Below are 24,182 nucleotides of genomic sequence, written 5' to 3'. Positions count from 1 at the left end.
TGCAGTTGACCAAATTAACAGCCAGCGTCATCGGTGAAGAAATGCCGTTGACCAGCAATGAGTGCCAGGTAACTGCCCCACGTGGGATTTGAACTGGTCATCAAAAGGTGAAAGGTCCCTAATTAAAATACAGGAGACCATAAAGTCATTTAACAACCTTGGCTCCATTGAAAAAGGAAATGAATTTTTTTTCAAGATGGCGATTTTTGTGCCCATCTTTGAAAATGTATTTTAAAGTACACTTGGTAAGGACAATGTCAGGATCGTTTTAGACATGTTGCGTTGATAGATAGAAGATGGTGGTCAGGGTAGGCATCTTTGATTTCGGATCAATCCAAAAAATAGCATATGTTTGAAATCATGTCCGGATAATTTCAGACAAGTATTACTAAATCATACTAGTAGAAGTAGTTTTAAATAATGGACACTGTAGTGGCCATCTTGGATTTTGCATAGGCCCGGAAAAAAACACTTGGTTGGGACCATATTGGAAATTTAGGCAAGTTTCTGCGAAATTGTTAGGTTATCCTGACCTTTCAGGTCGACCTTATAAAGTATCTAAGGTATCTAAAGTAACCATTTGCCCTTGCATCCCCCTCCCTCCCTGTTCCTGCACAATGCCATCTAAATCCAGGACAACAGGTAGAGAAGTTGTAGAATTAAATTGTATGTAATAAAAATGAATGAAAGCTAGAAGAAAGTTTGTAAGAAAGTTTGTAAGAAAGTTTGTAAAGTTTGTAAGAAAAGTTTGTAAGAAAGTTAGAAAGAAAGTTTGTAAGAAAGTTTGTAAGAAAGTTAGAAAGAAAGTTAGAAAGAAAGTTTGTAAGAAAGTTAGAAAGAAAGTTTGTAAGAAAGTTAGAAAGAAAGTTTGTAAGAAAGTTTGTAAGAAAGTTAGAAAGAAAGTTTGTAAGAAAGTTTGTAAGAAAGTTTGTAAGAAAGTTAGAAAGAAAGTTTGTAAGAAAGTTTGTAAGAAAGTTAGAAAGAAAGTTTGTAAGAAAGTTAGAAAGAAAGTTTGTAAGAAAGTTTGAAAGAAAGTTAGAAAGAAAGTTTGTAAGAAAGTTTGTAAGAAAGTTAGAAAGAAAGTTTGTAAGAAAGTTTGTAAGAAAGTTGATGAAAGTTTGTAAGAAAGCTTATGAAAGTTTGAAAAAAATGTTTCTAAGAAAGTTTGTAAGAAAGTTAGAAAGAAAGTTAGTTAGAAAGATCGTTAGTGTTAACGTGTGACGAATGAAAGCCCCCCTGTGAGGGGACATCTGTTTATATTTAAAAGGCTGACCCCAAGGCCCCAACCTTGGCAGCTTTCAAATGTATAAATGTTCTGGGGTATTAAAATTGTGTTTTTATGAAAAATGGAAAAAAAAAAAAAAAAAAAAAAAAAAAAAAAAAAAAAAAAAAAAAAAAAAAAAACAAAAAAAAAAAAAAAATGAAAAAAACAAAAAAAAAAACAAAAAAAATAAGCAAAAAAAAAAAAAAAAAATGTTAATATTGTAAATAAAAATGTAAATATTGTAAATAAAAAAATTCACAATGGCAATACATGACATGATCCTGATGTCATAATAATTTCAAATATTTTCATATTTTTCAGGATAGTGATACCATGAAGATATGCGACAACCATCAGGACAAACCTCCTTTGATAGCGACCCATAATGCTTAGCAGAGCATCTGGACCAGGATAGTGATTCAATCAGGACAGTGACAACCATAATGATAGCAGAGCATCTGACCAGGATAGTGATTCAATCAGGATAGTGACAACCACCAGGATAGTGATACCATGAAGATATGCGACAACCATCAGGACAGTGACACTAGATAGCAAACATTCTTTGATAGCGACCCATAATGCTTAGCAGAGCATCTGGACCAGGTTAGTGATTCAATCAGGACAGTGACAACCATCAGGATAGAGACAACCACCAGGATAGTGACAACCATCGATATTGAGAACCATCAGAATATAATGACACCCAATGGCAGACGTAATGGTGACTAGTAGTGATTAGCAGAGCTCCATTCAGGTACATTTACTATTAAAAACTTATATTAAAAAAAGCTATAATTGAATTGTAAAATTAAAACTACAGTGTTATTGCAACTGCATGTGTGTATTTTGTGCCCATCACCATCAAGTGGTGGGTCATTCAAATTATCTTTTATCCTTGGACCAGTGTCCGTTCGTCCATCATTTTTGTGTCGCCTACAATGCAAGGGAAATACTTAGGTATCACTATGTCTGCACTGTCGACGTCTGGGAAATGGTTTCTGTGCGATAACTTAAATATTTAATGTCCGATTTCAATCAAAGGTTCATTGCTTTATATCGATAATTCGATTTATCGAGTTCGATAATTGTCAAAATCTGTCAATATTTACAAGAGTTACGGGACCTTAAAATTGTCAAAATAGATAAATCCATGGTTTCCACTCAATAACTTTAGTATTTATTGCCTAATTTCAACCATTTGGTATATTGCTTTTTATCAATGTGATCTCGGATGAGTTCAATAATTGTCAAAATCCATCAATATTTCCAAGAGTAATGGGACTTTAAAATTGTCAAAACAGATAAATCCATGGTTTTCACTTGATAACTTTGGTATTGTCCAATTTCAACCAAAGGAGTAGATATGATAGGACCAGTATTTGGCCTTAATTTTTCAGGCCGAAAAAATAACTCTGATCCCCATCTATTTCATATCAATAAATACTCTCATACTTGCCATTCATTAAAACATATTTTTTTATAACCATGTACACTATGTGTCCCACCTATGACGTCATCAAATTGATGATTTTTCTCTTCTCGCCAAATTTTGCTAGAAATTCATCATCTTTAGGTTAGAAAAGGCTTGAAATGAATTTGGCCGCCACCTTGGAGCAACTTTACATTTTCCATGGATATGCGTAAATACACGATACACAACGTGTGAAAATCTCTTTCTGCTCCACGAAGGCGGCCACATTCATTTTTAGAGAAAACCACTCAAAAAGTATGATTTTTCAAGTATTTTTGAAAAAATGGCGGGAAACTGCATGTTGATGACGTCATAGTGAACATAATTGGCACATGCGGGATATTTTCGAGATGTAATGTGTTAGCAAATGTATTCAGCTGTTATATGGCAAAATATGTTGTTCTTTACTGGAGAATTAATTTTGAGGCCATATTCGAGTCTTAACGTACCTTCTCCTTTGGTATATTGATTAATAAGATCTGGGAGTGGTTTGATACTGGTCCAAATCCATCCATATTTGCAAGAGTTACGGGACTTGATAACTTCACCTAATAATTAACAATATTTTCAACTGTAAATAACTATTTTTGTGATGCTGTGCAGGCGACACATCCACTTCCGTGGAATTCTTGTGTCCATTGATAATTTATCAAAACTACAAAGGGATCTCTCTCAATTTTCATGCAAGAATAAAGGTTTCCCTAGTACCCTTGTTGAGCACATTGCATATTGGGGCTCATATGTCTAAAATAGCTAACAGACAGCTAATTTGAATTTGAATAGTTTAAGTTTGTAACCACTGGGTTCAATCATATCATATGTTTTTCACCAAACTAACTGATTTCACTTTTTCTCCCCAAATGGCAGCTGCAGTATCTTTTGGTGATCTACAAGGTTCATAACTCTTCTAAGTGGCTGTTCACCCCCAAGAAAAGGAAGTTTTATTATTGTAACTGTTGTTGGCAATTCAAAATAATTGGCATCTTAGGATTGTGATGATCACCATGATAGTGACAACCAGTATATCGACAACCATCAGGATTATAGCGACACCATCAAAAAAATGACAACCATCAGGATAGTGATGCCCGATGGCAGACGTTCCGTGATGGTGACCATTAGTGATTAGCAGAGCTCCAAACAGGTACATTTACTAGAAAACCTCATGTGTAAAGCTTACATCTAATTGTAAAGTTAAATTGCAGTTTTATTGCTCATGTTATTTCGAATCAACATACTATCTGTATATATGTTTCCCTAGTACCCTTGTTGAGTAGTAATTTGGGGAAAAAATGTCTGCCAAGTAGCTAACATGCAGCTATCTTTTATTAGTGGAATTTTGTAACCGCAATCTTTAAAAGAAACTATAAACATGTCATATCATGATTTCCACTTTACTGAATGATTTCACTATTTCTCTCCAATGACAGCTGCAGTATCTTGACCACTTTTGGGGTTCTGCAAGGCTCTGGACTCATTGGCTGTTCAATCCAAGACAAGGAAGTTTTAGTTTGGCGACTCTTGTTGGCAAACCCAAAACGGTAGGCATCGGAGAAAAGTGATACCATCAAGTTAGTGACATCCGTCAGGATAGTGACCACCATGAGGTTAGTGGCAATTAACCATCAGAATAGTAACAGCCAGGGTCATGTAAGGACGTGCCAGGTTTGTTGGTGGAGGAAAGCCGGAGTACCCGGGGAAAAATCACTGGCCAGTGAACAGTACCTGGCAACTGCCCCACATGGGATTCGAACCCATAGCCATAACCATCAGGAATTTGACAACCATGAAGATAGTGACACCATTGGATCGTAACAACCATCAGGATAGTGACAACCCGAATGGCAACTCCAGTATCTGCGCACCTCATTTGGTGCCTGGCTCTTATCTCATCTCAAAAGAAGGAAGTCTGGTGACTCCTGTTGACAATCCAAAATGTTCGATAGTGATACCATCAAGATAGTGTCAATTATCAGGATAGTGACACCCGATGGCAGACGATCCCTGATAAATGGTGATTGGCAGATACCGGTACCTTTCCATTCAGGTATTGTTATGAAATTTAGTAAATTACATTTTGTAAATCAAAGTCAGTTTCTTTTTTTTCACTCATTAAAGAGAGATAAAGATGTTAATGAATTATTAAACTTTAAGGTCAATACTTGAGTTATACACACTATCAATACAAACTGAATACCACTAATGGATCTGCTCTGGTGAGGTTTCCGTCTCGTTGAAGTCTCGATTCATCTTTAATTAAAGATTTTTAAAAACTAATTTTCACCATTTAATTTGTAGCAAGTTGCTATATAAAAATATGTTACGAAGTGGACTTCTTTTTGTTGTAAATTTTTCATATATGAGTTTGATTTGGTGGCCATTTTGAAAACGTGCATTTTTTACATTTTAAATTTGTAGAGAGGTGAAATTTCACCTTTTTAGCTTCAATAGTTTTACTTAACTTGTCAGTGCAACAACAGTTTTAGATATATTGAGTTAATTTTTGCTGTAAATCGTTTTGTTATGATCACTGAGATGTCAATGATAAGCATTTAAGGGGGAGATTATAACATATTGGTCTTTATTTTTTACATTTTAGTGAAAGATCAACTTCTTTGAATTTTTTACAAGAAAAGCTGAAAAATAACACATTTTGTAATTGGACAAAACATCAAACACGCTGACCCCCTGTTTTTATGATGGTTTTAGAAACAACTTTGAGCTGCAAAATCTTAGAAAAAGTCAGTCATCAGAACTTTTTCTGGGAAGCGTTCAATCTGGCAAAAACGAGGTATTTTCATCTTCAAAATTTAGGGGGTAGGGGTGACATACACAGCTGTTCTGAGCAAAAATATGGGTTGACAGTGTGTTATTATTTTTGCTTTAAAACAAACTTTGGTTTTGTCAATTTCATGAATATTAAACTTATCAGACAACTAATTTGCAAAATATTGCTTTAGATTATCGTTTGTATAGTCAGACAAATTTTACTTTTAACCAGAGCAGATCCTTAATACCAGGATCGATTTAATAAAAAAAGTTTTCACACTAGTGCCAAAAATCATTTACGAAATATTTCATTGAATTTTGTTACTCTGGGATGTTCCACCGCCGACAGAGCATAAACGATACCCATTATTATTTGAACGGTAGTTGATAGTTAATGATGTATGTATGTCTCTAATACAAAAATACATATTAAATCATTTATTTTGCTTTTGGTACATGCAAAATCAATACTTCATTCGATATAAGGCATAGTGCCATGGATTTCTTTCTGAACAAAATTGATTATTTTTAATATTTTTCTATTGAAATAAAAAAAGAAGCTCAAACTTTTCAATGGTGGTAATTGTGTAAGTAACTTTTGTAACTGAAGAAAAATACTAATTCATCTGCTCCTGTTTTTGATAGAGAAAAAATACTGTATGTCAGCGGTGGATCATCTTTATGTTTTTAGCAACTAGATCATATCAGTATGATGGTAGAAGGAGAAAACTATTTTTGATAAAGAGACTTATCTAGTGAACTAGTGTCAAGGGAGACAAAAGATTTTTAGCACGTTTATTCTTATAAAAGACGAATGCCTTTTTTTCATCATAACAGAAACCTCCCATCATTTGAAAATAAAGTCTTAAGGTTAAGAATATACATTATAATTATATTTATTTATTCTAAAAAATCTAACATTGCACAACTGAAGATAACAAATTCAAATTCTTGTCTCTGATTTCAAATTACATTGACTTATATTTTCCAAATAATTCAGAATTTCATATTCTAAAAATGACACATTTAGTAATGTTATGTTTTAGTCTATGAAGGCCAGAAGGGTCATTTTTTGCTCTTGCAATAACAAGTATGTTTTGAAAAATAATTCTTGATCATAATCTTTGGAAAAATTGTCATTGTGTGGCCTGTTTTTGGGTAAGAAAAAAAGAAGAAAGGTAATTTCTTTTTTTTTCCAAATTTCATTTTATATTGTTCAATTAATGAATATAGAAAAGTAAAGTTCTTTAATCCTTTTACTCACTCTGCAAGACATTGACGAAAAACCTCCCAAATGACAGGACAGAAACGACTAGACGGGACTGACGTGGGAGGCGCGTACGAACTGACCCTATCACTAAAACTACTAATTCACATTCTCACTCCAAAGGACTTAATTTCTATATTCTTTAGTCAATAATTTTAAGATAAACTTCAAAAATTATATTTTTTTATTTTTGAAAATATTATCCTTCTACACATACTGGCTTGAGCTGTTATGACCATCTGCCTTGTAGACCAGAAAATAGCATTGAAAAAAGTGTGGTAATAAAATAATCATTGAAAAATCAATATGATATGGAATAAGATTTAGTAAGATAGATCAATTTGAAACTATACTGTCTTAATTTGTCGTTGTAACAAATTCAATTAAGGAGTTATCTCACTTTATTTCTAAATATCACCTACAGGTACTGTAGATGTCATCAGTACGTAAGTGAACAAAAAATCAAAATTATGGGATTTATGAATTTTATTTTGAAACAAATACGTGTACATTGTATATCATTTTTATATGGGGCAAATAAGTAATTCTAACAGTGTGGACAAAAGATTGTTGAGTTTTCAAGGTGATCTGTCCCTTTGTCTATAAGGATCCAGTGTTATATGGAAAATAACTGTTGATATTACTTCCTTGACCAATATTATTTTTATGTATGGTTTCAAAAGAATTAAAGCACTTATGCATCTGTTAAGAATCATCAAGCGTCTACAAAAATCACGAGTTTTCTATGTATGTATTGCAGTTTTTGTCTTTGTGTGACCAGAAACATATAATTATATGGGCCATTTTTAGATTGGCAGATGTACTTCTGTATAGGCTAACGATCATATATGCTCTTTAAATATGCTCTTAAATAGTTAAATATAGGAGAATAACTTTGATATGATACAAAAGTTCAATAATTTTCAGATAGTTTTAGTAGACTTTGGAAATAAAAAAAAATAACATTTTAACTTACATACAATAATGTAATACAAAATGCACTTCCGGTTTTGAATGTCTGACTGTCTAAAATTAAAGTATAATTTTCTTATTTTCATGCTTTCAAAAATCATGACCATGATATGTTTAATCTTTGTATTGATGCAAAACTATGAATTAAAGTTAGCCGAGGGAAAATGCCTGTAATGTATAAACCAGAGGTCCATCTTACGTCAACAAAAACATATGTTTCTGGTGTGACAATGTTTTATGTTACAATATTGTCAGAAGGTTTTCCAGAGTTTTTACTATGTTGGTCTTATCTCTGGTTTTTAACCTTGGATATGAATACACGAGTATTTTATCATTGTACATTTGTATCAGCAAGATTTGAACCCATCTTTGCTGCTTCTCATTTATAATGCTGAATAGAAATGTAAAGCAATTACAATACTTGCATGACAACCAATTTTTTATAATTATGTCATTAATAAATTATTATTTAAACTAATTAATAAATTATCATTTTAATAAGATCATTAATGAATTATCATTTTATCAACATCAAATAGATTCAAATGTCAAATCCTATTTAAAGATGCTCCACCGCTGACAAATGGTATTTTTTCACTATCAAAAACAGAAGCAGACGATTTAGTATTTTTCTTCAGTTACAAAAGTTACTTACTTCACACCATTACCACCTTAATTTTACTTAAAGTTAAAAATTTGAAAAATAATTAATTGCATCAAGAAAAAATTCCGTGGCACTATATCCTATATGGAATGAAGTACTGATTGCGCAAGCACTTAAGGCGAAATAAATTATTTTATATTATTTTTTGTGTTAATTAGGCATAAATAGACAAGATTAATCACAAATTATTGTTCAAATGATGAACATCATTTATGCTCTGTCAGCGGTGGAGCATCTTTAATCAAGGGGAACAATCATAATATTCTCAAATTGTAAACCAGTCCAACAACTTCAGTTATTTAATACAGAATTAGATTTATTAGAAGGGTATACATATCTAGGTATATTATTTAATACAGAATTAGATTTATTAGAAGGGTATACATATCTAGGTATATTATTTAATACAGAATTAGATTTATTAGAAGGGTATACATATCTAGGTACAGAATTAGATTTATTAGAAGGGTATACATATCTAGGTATACTATTTAATACAGAATTAGATTTATTAGAAGGGTATACATATCTAGGTATATACATTTTTTTATTTTGATGTTAGCTTTTTTAAAGCAAGGAAACTCCTGAAAGAGCAAGTAAATCTGTTTGCTATCTTTAAGAAACTTATCTATTCCTGTTGATATTCAATTCACTTGTAATGCCAGTTCTTTTGAAAATGTATCCGCATACAAAGTTTGAAGATTTGAAAATACAAATGTTATAGAAAAAGACATTTGCAATTTTGTAAAGGCATCCTTAAATTAAGAAAGTATACAAACAATTTCATGCTCTTTGGCGAGCTTGCTATTGAAATAAAATCCAGAATTGTGTTTTGCACAACCTTATAACATTAAGTAAATGATCAAGTAACTTTTGTAAATTCTTTTAATTAATGTCACATGTTAAAGATATTAGATCAATTAACTTTTGTAAACTCTTTTAAATTAATGTCACATGTTAAAGATATTAGATCAATTAACTTTTGTAAACTCTTTTAAATTAATGTCACATGTTAAAGATATTAGAGATCAATTAACTTTTGTAAACTCTTTTAAATTAATGTCACATGTTAAAGATATTAGATCAATTAACTTTTGTAAACTCTTTTAAATTAATGTCACATGTTAAAGATATTAGATCAATTAACTTTTGTAAACTCTTTTAAATTAATGTCACATGTTAAAGATATTAGATCAATTAACTTTTGAAACTCAGATTAATGGTGTTACATGTTAAAGATATTAGATCAATTAACTTTTGTAAACTCTTTTAAATTAATGTCACATGTTAAAGATATTAGATCAATTAACTTTTGTAAACTCTTTTAAATTAATGTCACATGTTAAAGATATTAGATCAATTAACTTTTGTAAACTCTTTTAAATTAATGTCACATGTTAAAGATATTCGATCAATTAACTTTTGTAAATTCTTTTAAATTAATGTCACATGTTAAAGATATTTTATCCAGAGCTGACTTAAAGTAATGTTTGAATATATATAATCAAATAATTAAGCTAGTTTACAAAAGATGAATTTAAGACTAAGTCATCAATTTGTTCAGAACTAATTCAAAATCAATCTTTATCAAGTGGCCTTTCTGACCTAATTCATTACCTGTTAAGTGCTCTTGATTACTTTTCAATTATATATGTACATGTATATATGCTAAGAGCACTAATATTTTGATTGCTTACATACTTTTATGAGTCACAGAGAATAAATAAACCTTGAATCCTGCACTTAATCATTGGTCAGTTAAAGTTTCAGTGGCAGATTATTTGACCAATGAAATCTGACTACAAGAGGCACTGCGCATTTTTAAGGGCCAAACAAGAACGTTAAGCCCAATCAATCAATCAAAGGGCCCTGCTTGTCCGAGTCTGCAGATAACTTTTCAAGAGATATCCATTGTACGGCTAAATTAGGAAATATATATTAATTCCAACACATATTGTTTAATAACCCACCCATATATATATATATGCATTTTTTGTCTTTATGTATGACAAGTTTATAGGTTACACTATTGTCAAAAGTTTTTCTAGAGGTGGTTTATTTTCCTGTGTTACAGTTTTTTATCTCTGGTTTTTAACCTTGGACATGAATACTAGATACAATATTATATTATCAGCGGCAGATTATTTGACCAATGAAATCTGAAAACGAGATAACCATTGTAAAGTGATTATGAAATTTACCAACATAACTTATTAATTAAATTTACCAACATAACTTGTTAATTATTTAATACCCTCCCCACCCCCTTCCCCTAATGACTCCCATCCCATTTATATCTAAGGGTTTTCTATATGTACATGTATGTACTGCATAATTGCAAGTTTTTAGGTAACACTATTGTCAGAAGGTTTTCTAGAGTTTTTTTCTGTATTAATTACAGTTTTTTATCTCTGGTTTTTAACCCTCGGACATGAATACAAGAGTATTGTATCATTGAATCAGCAAGATTTGTACCCCATATTTGCTGCTTCTCTATTATATGGTAAACTATTGTCATATTTTCCAGAGTTTTTTTTCTGTATTACAGTTTTTTATCTCTGGTTTTTAAACCTCAGACATGAATACAAGAGTATTGTATCATTGAATCAGCAAGATTTGTACCCCATATTTGCTGCTTCTCTATTATATGGTAAACTATTGTCATATTTTCCAGAGTTTTTTTTCTGTATTGCAGTTTTTTATCTCTGGTTTTAAAACCTCAGACATGAATACAAGAGTATTGTATCATTGAATCAGCAAGATTTGTACCCCATATTTGCTGCTTCTCTATTATATGGTTATTGTCGGGTTTTCCAGAGTTTTTTTTTCTGTATTACAGTTTTATCTCTGGTTTTTAAACCTCAGACATGAATACAAGAGTATTGTATCATTGTATCAGCAAGATTTGTACCCCATATTTGCTGCTTCTCTATTATAGAGTTTTTTTTTCTGTATTACAGTTTTATCTCTGGTTTTTAAACCTCAGACATGAATACAAGAGTATTGTATCATTGTATCAGCAAGATTTGTACCCCATATTTGCTGCTTCTCTATTATATGGTAAACTATTGTCGGGTTTTTCCAGAGTTTTTTTTTCTGTATTACAGTTTTATCTCTGTTTTTTTACCCTGGACATGAATACAAAAGTGATATATTATTGTATCAGAAAGATTTGTACTCCATCTTTGCTGCTTTTCATATATATATTTTTATGTATGTACTTCATATTTTTGTCTTTATGTATGACAACTTTTGTCGTTACACTAATGTCAGAAGGTTTTCCAGAGGTTTTTTTCTGTATCACAGTTTTATCTCTGTTTTTTTATTTCGGACATCAATACAAGAAATTATATTGTATCAATGTGTCTACATATACCGCATGTGGGGGGCATTGTCACTTCCCAGTCTGCAGATAACTTTTCAAGAAAAAGCCATTGTACGGTGATTAAGAAATTTGTATTTTAATTTCATTACTTATTAACCAACACTTATGACTCGCATCCTAATTTAATGCTAGTTTATATATATTTTGGAAGTGCTTACTATATGTCTTTGTGTGCGACAACTTTTGTGGTTACACTATTGTCAGAAAAGTTTTCCAGAGTTTTTTTTCACTCTGTATTACAGTTTTTTCTCTGGTTTTTAACCCTGGATATGAATACAAGAGTAATATATCCTTGCATCAGCAAGATGGCAAGATGTATGTTATACCCCATCTTTGCTGCTTCTCATTTATATTTCTATATGCATGTACTACATATTTTTCTTTGTGTATGACAACTTTTTATGTTTCACTATTTTCAGAAAGTTTCCAGAGTTTTTTCTGTGTTACAGTTTTATCTCTGGTTTTTAGCCCTGGTCATGAAAACATGTACACGATATATCTTGTATCAGCAAGATAACTTTGTATGTTTCACTATTTTCAGAAAGTTTTCCAGAGTTTTTTCTGTGTTACAGTTTTATCTCTGGTTTTTAGCCCTGGTCATGAATACATGTACACGATATATCTTGTATCAGCAAGATGGCAAGATTTGAACCCCATCTTTGCTGTTTCTCATTTATAACGTAATGCGATTACAATACTTGTATGACAACCAATTTTTGATGATAACTACGTCATCAAATAAATGACCATTTCAACATCAATTTGATTATGTTGTCTTTAATTGCAGTGAGTTAAAGCAGCAAACGAGCTGCAGGTTCTGATCAGGGTCAGGTTAAGCTGACCTAAAAATATTCTTGTTTCTGGTAACACCCTTGAATTTTTTTTATATACATTTTTTTTTCTCTTCATCCCAGTTTCTTGCAGTAAAAAAAACTGAAATAGACTTTATTCAACCTTATATAAACCATGGATTTGATTTCCCGGTTATTATTGGTGTCTTAAATTTACAGCATTTGTACCCACATTCCTAATTTTGTGCAAAACCAAACAAAATTGAGGTTGTTATTTGTTTGCTTGAGGACAAAACTGATAAAAAGTTTTTGAGTAGGCTCTAATTTTATAGAGTTGGTCGGGTTACCGGAAACACAAATATTTTTTGTATGGCCTAACATGAATGATCAGAAAATTAACCATGTCCGTTTTAAATTTAGAATTACGCCAAATTCGCATCATAGTCTTTACCAACAATTCAATGCTAATTATACACTTATTCAAAGATTAGGCAATTGGCTTTGACTTTGTTGTGCTCTTTGGGCGAGATGACTTTGTACACGAAAAAAATAATTCCGACATCTTTTCCCAACTAGACAATCTATTTGGTCCGTTGAGATTCACTTCTAAGATTCTCAGGTACCAGTATCTCGAACTTTCTTTAACTTAGACTTCTCCATAGGAAATCTTAAGTTAAAAAAAAATCCGTAATGCTTTCCTATGCAGAATTTAAAAGTTAAGGAAAGGAAATCTTTGAATTTAAGGAATGTCCATGAAACGATCTGGAAGAAACAATTTGATTGGCATATTTGAAAGGTCACCAGAACGTGACTCCTAACGTAATGTTGATGCAAGGGGACGTAACCCATGATGGATCATGAAATTAATAATATAGATTCTGTGACCATATGTACCTGAAATATTTTAATGTAAAGTTTGAAAGATCACCGGTCTGGTGTGTATCGACTAGTTACTTTGGAAAGCTGATTTATACCAGTTTGTGAACAGAAATGGACAAATCCTGAACTGTATTAAACCACATGAGAGTATTGAAGCAAGAAGAAGAAAATGGTATGGTAAGCAAGTATGTGTAACAGTGATTATTCCAAAATATGAAATAACAGATGTATGCAATGTTATACGCTGTTCCCTGAAATTGTGGATATTTTGCTGACAATTTTATAATAAAGCAACTAAAAGTGGTTAACAATAACAATTCTTTTTTTTTTCTTTTTTTTTTAATTTTTGATTTTCCAAACAATGTTTTAACAAAGACTTTATTTGCCACATATACATGCACATTACTCCAATTTCCTTCCATTCTGGCATTTTCCTCTCATACACTAGAAATTATATTGTTTTTTAAGGTCACCTGAGACGAAGTCTCAAGTGACCTATTCTAATCGCCTTTTGTCCGTCGTCGTGCGTCGTCCGTCGTGCGTCGTATGTCTGTAAACAATTAACATTTTCGACTTCTTCTCCAAAACTGCTGAAGCAATTTCAATGAAATTTTGCACAAACCTTCTAAGGCATAAGGCCAATCAAAATTGTGAATTATATGGTCCCCACCCCCAGGGGGCTGTGGGAGGGGCCAAAAGGGGTAAAATTGAGTAAAATTTCAAAAATCTTCTTCTCTACTCACAGATGTGGTAGAATCAAATACTCTTCATAGATAGAAAGGTCTTAAGGTCCTTTACAAAAATTGTGAATTATATGACCCTGGGGTCTCTAGTTTCCCCCTGGGGAGGAGGTTAAGTTTACTATAGTTTATATTGGGAAAACACATTTTTGAGCATTATTTGGTCATTTGTAATAGGAAATGAGTCAAATGTTGTCAGAATTATCATTATGAGATGGCCATTTAATCCTATTAACAAATTTTCTATGACTGACCCCCAGGGGCCTTAGGGGTGGGGTCAAAAGGGGTCAAATAGGCTAAAATTTCAAAAATATTCTTCTAAAATTCTGGAAATGGTAGAATTAAATACACTTTATAGATGAAAAGGTCTTAAAGTTTGTTTTATTAAAATTGTAAATTATATGACCCTTGGTCTCCTGTTTCCCCTTGGGGAGGGGGTCAAGTTTACTATAGTTTATATAGGAAACACACATTAATGAGCATTTTTTGCTCGATTTTTATAGGAAATGAGTCAAACTTGGTTAGAATTATTAGCCTGAGATAGCATTTTAATATCATATCCACATTGGTCCTGGCCGACCCCCTGGGGGCAGAGGGGCGGGGCTAAAAAAGTGTCAAATAGGCTAAAACTTCAAAAATCTTCTAAAATTCTGGAAATAGTAGAATCAGATAATTACAGATTGAAAGATCTTAAGGTGTTTTATAAAAATTGTGAATTATATGACCTTGGGGTCTCACGTTACCCCCTGGGGAGGGGTCAAGTTTGCTTTAGTTTATATAGGAAAAACATATTTGTGAACATTATTTTCCCAATTTTCATAGGAAATTAGTCAAACTTGATTTGAATTATTAGCCTAAGATATAGCATTTTAACATCCATATCCGTCCTCGATGACCCCCTGGGGAACCAGAGGGGCAGGACCAAACAGGGTCAAAATGATTAAAATTTCAAAAAATACCTCTAAGTTCACAGGTTTGATGGAAGCAAATACTCTTCATAGTCTAAAAAGTCAAATTTATAAATCACTGACCAACTTCAAGGCCCAGCATATAGTGTTTATATGGGTCTTTAATTTGTTTCATTATATATTCTAACTCAGGTGACCGTTAAGGCCCATGGGCCTCTTGTTTTATTTATGAAAAGGGGACAGGGGGGTAAGAAAAAAACAGATGGGGAGGGGGGAAGGAGGTTAAGGGGGATAAGGGTATGAAGAGGGATGGTATATAAACTAATAAATTAACAATTAACATAAGAGATAGAAAAGGGGAAAATAGGACAGAAAATGGATATCACTTCACAGATCTATACAAATGTATACATAGTGCAAGCATGACACATGGAAAAACATGTATAAATAAACAATAACAATTCAATTTAATCACAAGAAACTGCGGTGTAAATCTCAATGAAATTAGGTTATTTTGTCATAAAGACCATTTATTTAGGTAATTCTAATACTGCTTAGTTGACCTTTACCTGGAATAAAGTTATTTTGAAATATTGTGCTCAGCATATACATGTGGGTTTGTATCGTCACTGGTTTTTGAAGTTCGTGTTCCTTTTTAGGCACATCAGTTTTAATGTTATGTTTTAAGCTCTAAACATCAAAATGGTTGAAAATGATACTAGAATTCATGAGGAGTGCGTCTAATACAAAGCAGAAATGTAGCTAATTGACATAAGCAAATAACAAATAAACGCCAAATCCATGCAAGAAATCAGAATAATTCTCCTGAAATATACAGCTTAGACTCAAATTATTATGATACACTTGGTTTGTAATAACAAGTTATGTTATGAATACAAGTTCATTTTTTTCTTTTCTAGGTGTTCCCCTTCCCCCAAGGATGTTTCTGGCCAAATTTGGTAAGAATCCATGCAGAACTCTAGCTAGTACCCTCCTTGGGTCTAGAGCCAAAATTTATACATATTCTGTTCCCTTTCTCCCAAGGATCTTTCTTAAGGTTAAAATTAGGTAACAATCTGCATTCCATTCAGAACTCTGACTAGTAGCGATTTAAAAGATTTACCTCTATTTCCCCTATTAGGCCCGCCCCTCCTGCCCCCCTGGGTGTCAGAGCCCAAATTTGTACAAACTCTATCCCCCTTCCCCCAAGGATAGCTGTTCTGGCCAAATTTGGTTAGAATCCATGCAGAACTCCATGACAAGCAGCTATTTAAAGGAAATGTTGATGGACGGATGCTGCACCATACATAAGCTCACCTGGTCCAAAGGGCTGCCCTTGGGGTTTAGACCCAAAATATATACAAAGTCTATTCCCGCCGCAGTAGACATGATAAGCTAACCAGCCCTTTGGGCCAGGCGATCTAAAAAACTTTAGAAATTTGGAACTTAATTTATCTTGAGCAAGTATAGTATTATAATATAAAGTATCCATTGCAGTTATAGTTTTAAGTCTTAAGTATGTATGCTGACTGAAAGTACATGATAACAAAGATAAAACTTTCCATTTGCTAAGTACTACCATAATAATTGTAACCATGTGTGTTTTTAATTGAAGCCATCTTTAGTGACCTTAGGCCTAGCTACTTTATGCATTAAAATCAAATCTAACCACATAATCTGATATCCTTTAAACGTCCAGCAAGTTTTGGATTGGGGTTTAATTTTCAATATTTATATACCCGGGTATACAAATGAATGGAAAATTGTGGAAAATATTTTTTTTTTTATATTTATTTTATTTTCGAAGATTTTACATATACAGATACATGGTTATCTCACTCACACCATACACACCTCCTCACATCATATTCAGCATAATTGCCATCTTTATGTATTATAAACATCCTCAAAAATTGACCATCACATTCACATCCCACAGGCTCATCAATGATCATCAATCATACTCACATCGTCATTAATTAAGCATACATGTACCAATATATTATTAACTCGTCCAAGATAATCATACACAATCAACCCACTCACCTCCTTATTCAACATGACATGAATATAATATTATCATCACGAGTCATCAACCTTATAATATTTATAATCATCATATACACTTACATCATCATTCAATATGATGTCAATAGGATTATCATCCTGGTCAACAAACACATCATCCTTCATCATAAAATCACTGTATCATTTCTGTACTTATCATCAACACAATTACATTATTCATCCTTATCATCTATCACCCTACAAGCATACTACCATAACATTACATTTCAACATGACTTCAATATATATTTTCATTATTAGCATGCCCTAATCATTACACTTTTTAAATGTGATAAAAAAAAACCAAACTAAGTCTCTGACACATCGAGATTTACTTACAAAACACTGGCAAGTGGACATACTTGACACACACACACACACACACACATGTACAAAACACACACATATAAAAGACACACACAATGAGAGAGAGACAGGGGGGAGAGAGAGAGAGGGAGAGAGAGAGAGAGAAAGAAGGAAGAGGGGAGAGAGGTCAGACTTTCAGATATTATGGCTCATTACTTATATAATTATGCAAGTAGAAAAGCTTAACTGATATTAATGATGTATGTACATGTAATTTTAAATATGTGTATAGCATGACCGAGTTAATTTAGTCAAGTTCAACAAGTTTTATCCACTTTTTCCATTCGTTAACAAATTTTGCGTGAAAATACTCCCCTTTACTGTAAGCAATGTGTCTCTGTACTTTATAGTAATCTTGAATCAAATTAACCAAAACCATAACATTTAATGAACAATGTAAGCATCTGGTTCTATATATGTAGTGTTTAATAAGAAGAAGAATTTCATTGTCAATTCTGTTATACAGCCCTGTAGGTTCAAATAGCCCAAATATCATTGCTTTGTTTATTTACGGCAAAGGGAATAAAAAGAACTTCTAGTAAATCTTCAAAGCTTGTCAGAAAATTTTGAACCTCATTACATTCCCATAAAATATGGATAATTGTCTCCCTTTCTATAATGCAAAAAGTACAATGTGGGTTATTTGTGAGACCAATCTTGTAAATAAAAGAGTTAGTTGATAAAATATGATGGTTTATTCGAAATTGAAACCATTGGAATTTAGTATTGAGAGTTACCTTGAATGGAAGAGAATATATCTTTTTCCATGTATCATTATTGAAGTCAAAAATAGTTCCCCACTTACTCTGAGCAGATATACTGGTGTTTTTCTGTATAGATGTAATAAGCACTTTATAAAAGTCTTGAGAACCTTTCTTCCTTTTCAAAATAATTTCAAGATCTGTAGGTATAATTGGGTATGGTAAAACACTGTTTGGAATATGATGATTTTTAAGGTAATTTTTAATACTTCGTAATATTCCATGAAACTGAAGATAGTTTGTAACATTACCATGTAACTCACAAAATTCTCCGAAAGAGTAAAAGGAGCAAGTTTTTTTTATCCTTAATTAAATCATTTATTATCGTAATACCATTACTAAACCAGTTTCTCGAAAAAACACAGTTTTTTTACCAACAACTATATTCTTATTATACCACAAAGGTGCTTTCAGCAAAGAACAATTGTTATTCTTGTACGGTTCTTCCTTTAACCTGAGTTTGTACCATGCATTAAAAACGTCATTCCAAAAAACATTACTATTGTGAGTTTGAATTTGCTTTATGTATTCAGAACCACAGTTTGCCAAAATATGAGGATTTAACCAAGTTTTTAAAATGCATAGCCATTTCCCTTCTGAACTGAAAATCCTTCTTACCCATCCAATTTTTAATAAAGATTCAATAAATGATATCAAATGGAACATTTTAAGGCCACCATCTATATAGTTCTGAATAATTATATTTCTCTTCACTTTGTCAGTTTTGCCATTCCATAAAAAAGAAAAAAGAATGGAGTTTAGCTCTTTAATAAATTTATCCTCAGGATTTGGTAAAGAAATAAATAGATGATTCAACTGTGATATCAATAATGATTTGATTATACTGACTTTCCCTATTGGAGTAAGCTTTCTTTTACTCCAACTGTTAATTATAGCTTTAAGTTTAATTAACTTTTTATCGAAATTCATTTTAGGAATTTTATGCAAATCTACATGAAAATCAATTCCGAGTAGTGTAAACTTATCCACTCCCCACTTAAAATTCAGATCTGGTAGAAAGACATCACTACTATATTTCTTGCTACCTATCCAAACTACTTGAGTTTTACCCTTATTAACTTTTAAACCAGAAACCTTTGCAAAAATATTCAGTTCATCAACCGCACCTTTCAGTGATTTCTCTGTTCCATCTAATATTAATGACGTGTCATCAGCATATTGTGAATTCAGAAGGGGGTAGTTATTAACATTTATACCATTTATATTACTATTATTTCTAAGACGTATAGCCAATATCTCTACACAAAGAATAAATATATATGGGGCAATTGGGTCACCTTGACGACAACCACGTCTTATATCAAAAAAAGGTGACAAATTTCCCCCCTGATTTATAGCAGAATTGGTGTTAGCATGCAATATCTTGACCCATTTCCTAAAATCATTACCAAAGTTAAAATAGTTAAACACTTCATCAATAAACTTCCAAGAGACCGAGTCAAACGCTTTTTCAAAATCAATTAGTAACAACATTCCTGGTATATTATTTTCCTCAGTATAATGCATAATATCGTATACAAGGCGAGTATTTTCCCCTAGGTAGCGTCCTGATTGAAAACCTGTCTGATCCGAGTTTATTAATTTATCTAAAATTGATTTAAGTCTACAAGCTATTGAACCAGAGGCAATTTTATAAACAATATTCAAAAGAGAGATTGGTCTCCAATTTTTTATGAAATATTTTGATTTATTTGCCTTAGGTATGCAAGTAATTATGCCCTGACGTTGGGTAACTGATAATTGACCATTTAAAAAACCAAAATTAATAGACCGTACAATAAAATTTCCTAGTTGCTTCCAAAAACATTTAAAAAATTCTGAAGTAAATCCATCTGACCCAGGGCTCTTATTATTTTTCATGTTTTTAAGTGTTTTAGCAGCTTCTTTTAAAGTTAACAAACCTTCTAAACTATTTGCCTCTTGTCGGTTTAATTTAGGGACTTCATAGTTTTCTAGAAACTCATTTAAGTTAATGTCCCTGATATCACTTTCTATCCCATATAGCTGTTCATAAAAAGATTTGACCTCATTTAAAATATCCCCTTGTTTTGTGATTATTTCTATTTCTCCATTATCCCGTTGTAATTTTGGAATTGTTTTTGACGTGAAGTTCCTATTTTCTAAATTGCAAAAATAATGTGTCGGCTTTTCACCTTCACCAATCCATAAAGCCTTTGCCCTTATTATACTCCCTTTAATCTTATGTATTCGAATGTCCTCTAAATCTTTTTTTTTCTGACTCAACTTTTCTACATCTATATCAGTTGATTTTCTAAATGCTGAATTTCGTTCATGAGATCTTTTTCCCTTAACCTACTTTGCTTTTTAATAAATGACGAGTAAGAGATTGTTTTTCCTCTGATTTCCAATAATAGGGTTTCCAAAAATAATTGATCATCTATTACTAATTGTAACTCTGAATCCGGAATAGTATCGGTCATATCTAGATTGTATACAGGAAGACAGTATTGAGTTTTTATTTCTTTAATAGTTTTATTTATGGTATCAAGAAAATTTTGGTCGTGTAACAAAGAGTTATTAAATTTCCACAGACCTCTACCTTTTTTAAATTCATTAAATTTCAATGTAATAGTTGGGAAGGAATGATCAGATCTATAACCCGACTCTATGCCTGAATTACAAACACTTGGAAGTAAATTTGTTGAAACTAAAAAGAAATCTAATCTGGCTTGTTTTATGGGTCTACATTTCCGCCATGTATATCTTACAGTATCTGGATGTTGATCTCTAAAGACATCAACTAAATCAAAATTATCTATAATTTCTATGATCTTGTCACGAGCCTTTGGGTTATTCACATGTTTATAGTTTTTGTCATAATCTATGCCAGGGTCGAGCACCAGGTTAAAATCACCACAAATCAGACAATACTCATTATTAAATTCAGAAACAGTTTCTTCTATTTTATCATAAAATGAAGGTGTGTCTGAATTTGGACCATACAAAGTAATTAAAGTGGTTTTTTTCCCTTCAATTTCTAAATCTAAAGCTAAAAAATTACCTGTTAAATCCTTTTTCTCCTTAATTACCTTTACATCAAAATTATTATTTATCAATATAGCTGTACCCCTAGCATTTGATTTAAAGGAATTGAAATAGCAGTTATAGCCCCATTCTGTTTGTATTAAATTTTCCATTTCTTCTGTGAAGTGTGTGTCTTGCAAACAGTAAATATTGTAATTTTTTCCCCTTAAATAAGAGAAAACATCCTTCCTTTTTAGTTTATCACCCAACCCCTGACAATTTGCTGTTAAGATTCTAATTCCCTCCATAATAATTTCGAAAAAAAACCTATTAGACATAGGCAACCAACTTTACTCAATTCATTATTCTTGGAATTCTTATTTCCAAACATAAATAGGTAAATAAAACATTTGGTTTCAACGCTATAATATTCAGTATAGAGAGTGTAAGCTGAAAAAAAAAACTATAAGCGTGAATTGAAAACAGTTCGGGGAAATAGTAGGGGACAAACAAGAAAATATACGGTTTTTTAAAAGTAATATTCATTAACAGAAGATATATCTTACCATTACCTAACAAAGGTGGGGTAAGGTAAAAAATATAACCTAGCCCTGGAATGAAGCACCATCCACGAATCATATTAATGATCATTACTCTGAAAAGTCTGGCTGGGAGGAAAGAAAAGACCGAGATCAGACTCGGAGAAAGAATAAAGACACATAGAAAGAGAAACAGGGTATGAACATAAGAAGACATTAAAAATTATGCCCAAAGGCAGGCGAAGACACCGACTCACCATCAGCCATACGCGCACATCTTTCATGTCACCTCCGTACACACGTGTAACGTCCACCACTACTCATTAAGTCTCGTTCAAACAGTACAGATACAGGTGCTGTTTACGCGCAGCAGATTATACCAAAGCAAACGTCTGGTTGAACGAAAACTAGCTCACCGGAAGTTAACATATCATAACCGGAAATAAATTTAGGCGAATAATAGAGGTGAAAAAAAAAACCAACTACGGACAGTGTATCCGACTATCTTGATTCAAAATACAGAGACATACATGTACATTATTGTCAAGAACGACTTCATATATGGTGTCATTTATCATCAACTTTACTTACAACCACACCTATAACTACACTTAGAATATCGTTGCATAGGTATTTCATAATGATAAAGCATGGTCGACTATCATATATATATATATATATCAGGTATATCAGTCAGTCGTGGTACCAGAGTATTCCAAGAAATGAATACCCAAACACACCTAATTATTCAAGCTTGTAACAATGTATGTCTCTGTACTAGTCTGTATTAGGCATTTAATTATAGTAAACGTTAACTACATGTAGATATATGAAAGAAAATTAAATAATAATAATAATACAATCTATAAGTACTGTAACTATTTACGCACGAGAGTATAGCATCACTTCCAAATGCCTTCAAAGGAGTACAGTGCACTCTAATAATGTTATTTTTTATAAAGCACAGAAAAAAACCCAAATACAACAAAGAGAAAAAACGAAAACCAAAATTGTTCTTACTGTAGAAAAATAGGTTTTATAGAGATCTTTATCTGATCAATCCAATGTGCACACAGCCTTATCCTGACAATTAAAAATAATAATTATATTACATATGCACATATAAAGTCACTGATCTCTCAGATATGATCATCACTTACGTGGAAAGTTGCGGTCATCTTTCAGGAAAGCTTCCGACAGAATGGCACTAGGGAATAATCTCCGTTTTTTACCATTTTTAAGTAATAAAAAAAGTTTTCCATCAATGCTCCAGGTACGTTCTACACAATCAAGTTCGAAAGCTTCTTTTAGTCTTTGCTGATTTTTCCTGGTCAAGTCCTCCATAATGTAACAACCTGATCCTTTCAGTACTTTTCTCTGTTTCACGATGTCTATTTTGCTCGTACGGTGTGTGAATTTGCAAATCACGTTACGCAGTTTTCCCTGTTGGTACGGCCCGAGTCTGTGCGCGATATCTATATCGTGCTTGTTTATCCCTATTTTCAGTTTGTCTTTCACTAGTTTCACAATCTTCCCGATACACTCATCCACCGATTCATTTCTGTTTGAGTCCTCTAACCCCACAATACGAATAGAGTTTTTTCTCCCGTGTTGCTCAAGGTCATTTTGTTTGTTTTCCAGCTCATATATTCTATCATCCGCATCTGCCAGATTTTTCTCTAATCTGGTCACTGTCTGTTTCAAATCATCGTTCTGCTCCTCAAGGTCAAAAACACGACCCTCCAGTCTTTCTACAAGTTCTCTGTTTTCCTTCTTAATATCTTCTTTCAGACTTATCATTTGATCTCTCATATCTTCCTTGAGTGCCGTAACCATGTCAAAAATACTGTCAAGTTTTTCATCCGAAGACAAGTGTGATTTCTCTTTTGTGACGTCACTAGATCGTCCCGTAGATGCCACTTTATTACCTCTGCTGCCACCGAAACTCGATGAACTTCTGGTAGTATGAGACATGATTATGATATCCACAAAGTTAATGTGCACAATTAAACAATACACTTGTCACAGTATATGCGAGAGTTCATACAATGGTATATACGGTACACAGGTGCACAGGTGAGACTACCTGTTCCTATGTGTGTGGCATATGGCTGATAGTGGACAGTGTCGTGCTCACTGAACCATGGTGAGATCTGGTCTTCTCCAAATGTCTTTTTCCTTTAATGTGTGCAAATACATCAAACTCAACACTGCATATAAGCACTTTAGCACACTATAAGACTTCAAGAATACACAGTACAACAAGAGGCCCAGAGGGCCTGTATCGCTCACCTGGTTTGTAATGCCAAGTAATATTCTGGATACAGGTT

The 24,182-nt window shown here is 32.5% G+C and overlaps 1 protein-coding gene and 1 long non-coding RNA gene across 2 annotated transcripts; one reads left to right on the top strand and one right to left on the bottom strand.

The window, feature by feature from the left end:
• The first annotated feature begins 1,733 nt into the window (after window positions 1-1,733).
• On the top strand, window positions 1,734-5,791 carry LOC138312794 (uncharacterized). The gene is made up of 3 exons (XR_011207051.1): window positions 1,734-2,021; window positions 3,606-3,882; window positions 4,169-5,791. It is a non-coding gene; the product is annotated as an uncharacterized lncRNA (long non-coding RNA).
• A 16,538-nt stretch (window positions 5,792-22,329) lies between these two features.
• Window positions 22,330-23,754, bottom strand: LOC138312795 (uncharacterized). The gene has a single exon (XM_069253550.1). It carries the CDS (start codon window positions 23,686-23,688, stop codon window positions 23,005-23,007), a length of 684 nt encoding a protein of 227 aa, XP_069109651.1. The 5' UTR covers window positions 23,689-23,754; the 3' UTR covers window positions 22,330-23,004.
• Between the last annotated feature and the right edge of the window lie 428 nt (window positions 23,755-24,182).

Source organism: Argopecten irradians, unplaced genomic scaffold, assembly GCF_041381155.1.
Source record: "Argopecten irradians isolate NY unplaced genomic scaffold, Ai_NY scaffold_0473, whole genome shotgun sequence".
NCBI lineage: Eukaryota > Metazoa > Mollusca > Bivalvia > Pectinida > Pectinidae > Argopecten > Argopecten irradians.
This window is presented reverse-complemented; position numbering and strand designations above follow the sequence as displayed.

Bases quoted from the DNA above. Each gene is read 5' to 3' on its own strand.
- LOC138312795 (XM_069253550.1), bottom strand. From the start codon at position 23,688: ATGGTTACGGCACTCAAGGAAGATATGAGAGATCAAATGATAAGTCTG.